Source organism: Chiloscyllium plagiosum, chromosome 3, assembly GCF_004010195.1.
Source record: "Chiloscyllium plagiosum isolate BGI_BamShark_2017 chromosome 3, ASM401019v2, whole genome shotgun sequence".
Taxonomy (NCBI): domain Eukaryota; kingdom Metazoa; phylum Chordata; class Chondrichthyes; order Orectolobiformes; family Hemiscylliidae; genus Chiloscyllium; species Chiloscyllium plagiosum.
Window position 1 is genome coordinate 41,528,908 of NC_057712.1, and position 6,363 is coordinate 41,535,270.

The following is a 6,363-nucleotide window of genomic DNA, read 5'->3' on the forward strand; positions in this document are numbered from 1 at the left end:
TCTTGCGGTTGCAGGGGAAGGTGCCGGGAGTGGAGGTTGGGTTGGTGGGGGTGTGGACCTGACGAAGGAGTCACGGAGGGTGGTGGGGTCCGTTTGGAGGTGGCGGAAATGACAACGGATGAAACAATGTATATGGAGGTTGGTGGGGTGGTAGGTGAGGACCAGTGGGGTTCAGTCCTGGTGGCGATTGGAGGGGCAGGGCTCAAGGGCGGAGGAGCAGGAAGTTGAGGAGATGAAGTGGAGAGCATCGTCAATCACGTCTGGGGACGTCTGGGGGGAAATGAAGAAGGAGGCCATCTGGGTTGTACAGTATTGGAACTGGTCCTCCTGGGAGCAGATGCGGCGGAGACTAAGGAATTGGGAATATGGAATGGCGTTTTTACAGGGGCAGGGTGGGAGGAGGTGTAGTCTAGGTAGCTGTGGGAGTCGGTCGGTTTATAGTAAATGTCCGTGTTGATTCGGTCGCCCGAACCAGTGCAGATGTTTACACATATTAATGACCTGGTCATGGATATGCAGGACATAATCTCACATTGTGTAGATGATAGGAAACTGAGAAATATAATAAAAAATATAGATTGGTGAAGTAGCAGATGAAATGCAAAGTGTTTCATTCTGATAGTAGAAATGAGATAGATTGTTTTTATCTAAGTGGTGCAAGATTGAAATGGGTACAGGACTAGGCAATTCTTGATGTTACACATACACAATACTTTAAAGATGGCAGAATACGTTTAGCCAGCTACTAAATGGCATATGAGATTCTTGTCTTTATAAGTGGTGGTATTGAGACTTGTAAAAACAAGGAAGTTATGCTAAACCTTTAGACAACACTGGTTAAGTGACGGCTGCAGTACTGTGTTCCCTTCTGGACAGTACACTTTAGGAAAGATATCAAGGCCTGAAGAGAAGGTTCAAAATGCATTTACTAGAATAGTACCAGGGTGAAAGATTTCAGTTATGGTTGAGAGATTGGAAAAACTGCCGTCATTCATGGATCATGAAGGATTTAGGCGAAATAAATAAGAGAAACTCTTAGTAACAGGAGGACTGGTAATCAGAAGAAACAAATTTATGTTAATTGCAAAATAATCACAAGTGATCTAAGAGAGAGAATTCTGCAGCGAGTTGTTTTAATCTGAAATGCATAACCTGAAAGGGTAGTGGTAACATCTGCAGTAGTAAATTCCAAATTGGATAAGCACTTGAAGTAGAAACATTTGCAGGACTACAAGGTAGATGGGGTTAATTTGATAATTCCTTTAAGAACAAGTGCTAGTAAAATGGTTTGAATGGCATCCTCTTAAAAAATGATTCCACAATACATACTATTTCAAAATCTTTATCTGCAACATATCCATTATTGCAACATCATTTGGGGCAACCTACCTTTAACTATGATGTGGAGGTGCTGGTGTTGGACTGGGATGGACAAAATTATAAATCGCACAACACCAGGTTATAGTCTAACAGGTTTATTTGGAAGTACTAACTTTTGAAGCATTGCTTCTTCATCAGGGAGCTGTGGAGCAGAATCGTAAGACACAGAATTTATAGCAAAAGATTACAGTGTCATGTAACTGAGACAATATATTGAACAAACCTAGATTTCCTCATCGCAAAAATCATATGGAGAACAGCTAAAAAAAGATGTGCTTGATCAGGTACCAGTGTCCATGTAGATGTCAGCAGAAATACTTTGAAGTGGTGGGGGAGAATGGTGTTGTGATTTTTAACTTTACCGTTAACAAATAATTCCCTCCTTCAGTTGGTAATTCACATGCAATTGTGTTATGGGTGTTGTTTCAAATTGTTGTCCTGTATTTGCATTTTTTAAAAATCAGATTACCTACAGTCTAGAAACAAACCCTATGGCCCAACACCGACCCCCCGAAGAGTAACCCACCCAGACCTATTTCCCACCTAACTCTATGGGCAATTCAACATGGCCAGTTCACCTGACCTGCACATCTTTGGACTGTGGGAGGAAACTGGAGCACCCGGAGGAAACCCACCCAGACACTGGGAGAATGTGCAAACTCCACGCGGACAGTCACCCACGGCTGGAATTGAACCTGGGACCCTGGTGCTGAGGCAGCAGTGCTAACCACCGAGCCACTGTGCCGCCCCATTTTCTACTTTATTTAATTTACTAGAGCTAGAATAATCCTTTATCCTTATTGGACTCTAAATATTCTGATTAGAGCAGTTACATACATAATCTTGAAATCCTTGCTTTCTTTGTTACTTGTGTTACTACTTCGATCTTAAGATAATTAGTTATTATTATGGATCAAAGGTTTCTGTATTTTGTTTGTATACCTATTTCTTTCAATAAATGGGTAGACACTGCTAATGAAATAGAGATTTTTGACAGGAATATGCTGAGTGTTGCACAGGAGTGCAGGGAGTGTCAATGTGTTAAATGGGAAATATTGTTTTCAAGTTAGTTAGATACTAACGGAGCTATCAGGATTTATTTTGGGCTTCTGAAAAAGTACATATGCTGACTCAGTCAAATTACTTTCATTTTTGTTTAACTTTTGCCAATGATGTGCCTGACATATTTCTCATTTTTTCCCTCAGACCTGTATGGATTAGTTTTGTTTTTGGGTGTAGACCCATACTGGGTTAAACACTGGTGGGAGCAACTTCTATATCAACCTTACTGCAGGAAGAATCCAATTCCAATGTACACCCTTATCGCAAAGATCATGTGGAGAACGGCAAAAAAAGATGTGCTTGATCAGGTACCAGTGTCTGTGTAAATGTTAGCAGAAATACTTTGAGATGGTGGGGGAGAATGCAAAAGCCAAACAAGGAAGCTCTCAGCAGATTATAAGGTAAGCCTTGACCTAAATAATCTGGGCAAATTGTCAGTCTCTGTCATGCCCTCCATGACGAACTCACACTTCAGTAGCAATGATTTTCAGGCTTCTTGCCTTGCCAGCACTGTCCTTGACTAAATCCTGGTTGAGATGGACACATGGACAATTGCAGCTATTAATTCAATCTCCTTGATTTTCCTAGCTCCTTTACCTGACAACTTTAGCTCAGAATGAATTCAAGCCAGGTTAGGCCCAATGTCTATCTAGTTGATACACACTGTTCCCACTGAGACAGTACGGGGGAGTGCCGAAATTATGGGTTAGGTCCCTCATTTACCCATGTAAAGACACTAAAGTCTTTTTTTATTATTATTTGGCTGCCAAAAGCACCTGTAAAATGTTACAATCCAGTTTTCAGGTCAGAGGTTCTCCGGTAATGAGGCAAAGGATGTTAGTCAATACGTTGGCATCATTCCACCTATTACACAGCTGCAAGATGAGTACAGTTCAGTTCAGTTTTTAACCCAGTAATGTAATTAATGAGAGAAAACATGCACCAGAACAAATAGTTTCATAATTTTACAGTTGGCATAGACAGAGCGAACAGTTAATATGGGCACCCCTCACAACACTCAAAATACAGTAAGAAGCTGGGCTGTATACTTCTGTGCTGACTGGATTTAGTTGAGGGAAGTTGTAACACTGCTATGCTAGGGTGTGGGTGATTTGTTATTTTCTACCCAGCTCAAGCAGTGAGCAGTGAGCTTTCTATATTGCTTTTGTCTGAAATTTGATAATCCCTTATTATAGTGTCCCAATCTCTGATTAACCATTTATTTGGCTATTCTACTGAGGTGTTGTTCATTTAATTTTTCACATAATATCCAGCATAAAGCATATAGGAATACTGGGAATTGAATCATTAATCTTTCACCACTTTCTCTGCTAGCTACGGTGCAATGCCACCTTTAAATTCCAGGATGCAATTGTGAATGTTTCTGTGAAACCATTCAGGTTTGTCCGAGTGTTAATGGGTTTGATCAATAAACTCAGCGTTTCTTGTGTGCTGCTTTTCTCCCAGATCCAGATCCCACCTCAGACCGAGGAAGTTCACTGGCTACGATTTTCACCAGTAGAAAGACACTTTTACCATCGGCAGCATGAGATTTGCTCCCAGGATGCACTGCAAAAGCTGAGGAAGATTTTCGATTGGAATACCAAGTTGAGCAGTCTGGACAGGCGGACAGTTAGTTCCATTCTGTATCCCTTGCTGAGATTAAGACAAGCATGCTGTCACCCACAGGCTGTACGAGGAGAGTTCCTCCCACTGCAGAAGAGGTACATGTCGAATTACTTAAATGTTAGAGCAGAGAAGCAGGCCATTTTATTCAATTGGGATCCCAAAGTTTGAACCATAACATTTCTAAGGCAATGTAAAACTGTGTCAAAGTCACACAGCGCATACATTTATTGAAATGGCAACATAGAAACCAATCTCTAAGCTCAACCAGTTCTTGTCAGCATTCACCCTTGTACGTTAGAAGAGAGAAGTAAATTGAACTTTTTAAGAAAATTTCCCTGTACGTAAGCAGAGCTATTTTATTCTTTCTCCTTCAAACAGGGTATGCATGTTTTCCCTCAAAATCTCTATTGGTGCAGTTGAAGTTTTAAAGTGACCTACAGTAAACTATTTAGGGTTAAATCTGACGTATGGTTTATTCGTTTATTAAATCTGGAAATGATTGTCATAACACATGCACATAGACAAGTGTACAAGGAAGGAGACAAAGAAAGGAATGTATTTAGAATCATACAGATCTATTGTATGGATACAGGCCCTTTGCCCAACTTGCCCATGCCACCCAGTTTTCACAATTAAACAGTCTCATTTGCCTGCATTTGGTCCCTATCCCTACATATCTATCCCATCCATGTACCTGTTTAAATGTTTCTTAAATGAAAAAAATTGTACTCACTTTCACCATTACCTCTGGCAACCCATTCCAGACACTCACCACCCTCTGTGTGAAAAAGTTGTCCCTCTGGACTCTTGTGTATCTTCCCCCTCTTATGTCCTTGAGTTTTATACTCCCCTACCATGGGGAAACACTGTTGGCTATCTACCTTATCTAGGCCTGTCATGAATTTATAGACTTCTATAAGGTCACCCCTCAGACTCTTATACTCCATGGAAAGAAGTCCCAGTCTATCCAACCTCTCCTTATAATTAAAACCTTTCAGTCCAGGTAGCATCCAGTAAATCTTTTCTGTACTTCATCTAGTTTAATCATATCTTTTCAATAGTAGGGTGACCAGAACTGCACACAATACGCCAAATGTGGCCTTACCAACATCTTGTACAGCAAGCTACATCAAGGTGTCCCAACTTCTATACTCATTGCTCAGATCGATGAAAGCAAGCATGCTGAAAGCCTTCTTCACAGCCCTTTCTCCCAATGACTCCACTTTCAAGGAGAATGAACTTACTTATTATTAAGAATAGATTATTAAGCAAAGATGCAATTGTAAAATCACATGAATGCCACTCCGGAAAGTAAATGTCCAATTTTCATCAGTCTTTCCATGGAAACTCAGATTCAGATTTTTTCAGCAAACCAAGGCATGAATTGCAGGATTTATTTTTACTTTCGAAAGCTGATTGGAGGCAGATGTTCATAGATATGCTTGATGACTAAAGAAATTGAGGGTTTGTAGAGAAAAAGAAGGAAGCATATGTCAGGGTACAGACAGGGTAGATCGAGTGAATCCTTAGAAGAGTATAAAGAAAGTTGGAGTATATTAAGAGGGAAATCAGGAGGACAAAATAGGGACATGAGATAGCTTTGGCAAATAAAATCAAGGAGAATCTAAAGAGGTTTTACAAATATATTAAGGACAAAAGGGTAACTTGGGAGAGAATAGGTCCCCTGACAGATCAGCAAGGCGACCTTTGTGTGGAGCCACAGAAAATGGGGGAGATACTAAATGAATATTTTGCATCAGTATTTACTGTGGAAAAGGATATGGAAGATATAGACTGTAGGGAAATGGATGGTGATATCTTGCAAAATGTCCAGATTACAGAGGAGGAAGTGCTGGATGTCTTGAAACAGTTAAGATATTTGTATCATCGATAGTCACAGGTGAGGTGCCGGAAGACTGGAGGTTGGCAAACGTGGTGCCACTGTTTAAGAAGGGTGGTAAAGACAAGCCAGGAAACGATAGACCGGTGAGCCTGACCTCAGTGGTGGGAAAGTTGTTGGAGGGAATCCTGAGGGGCAGGGTGTACATGTATTTGGAAAGGCAAGGACTTATTCGGGATAGTCAACATGGCTTTTTGCGTGGGAAATCATGTCTCACGAACTTGATTGACTTTTTTTAAAGAAGTAACAAAGAAGATTGATGAGGGCAGAGCAGTGGGTGTGATCTATATGGACTTCAGTAAGGCGTTCGACAAGGTTCCCCAATGGGAGACCGATTAGCAAGGTTAGATCGCATGGAATACAGGGAGAACTAGCCATTTGGATACAGAACT

The 6,363-nt window shown here is 40.9% G+C and overlaps 1 protein-coding gene across 3 annotated transcripts in view; it reads left to right on the plus strand.

Moving 5' to 3' along the window:
• Positions 1–6,363, plus strand: part of shprh (SNF2 histone linker PHD RING helicase) — a 107,154-nt gene that overhangs the window by 54,524 nt on the left and 46,267 nt on the right. For all 3 annotated transcript variants that reach the window (XM_043681136.1, XM_043681144.1, XM_043681152.1), the window contains 2 exons: positions 2,587–2,750; positions 3,910–4,166. In XM_043681136.1, coding sequence (XP_043537071.1) covers positions 2,587–2,750; positions 3,910–4,166 — 421 coding nt within the window. The remainder of the gene's footprint in view (positions 1–2,586; positions 2,751–3,909; positions 4,167–6,363) is intronic.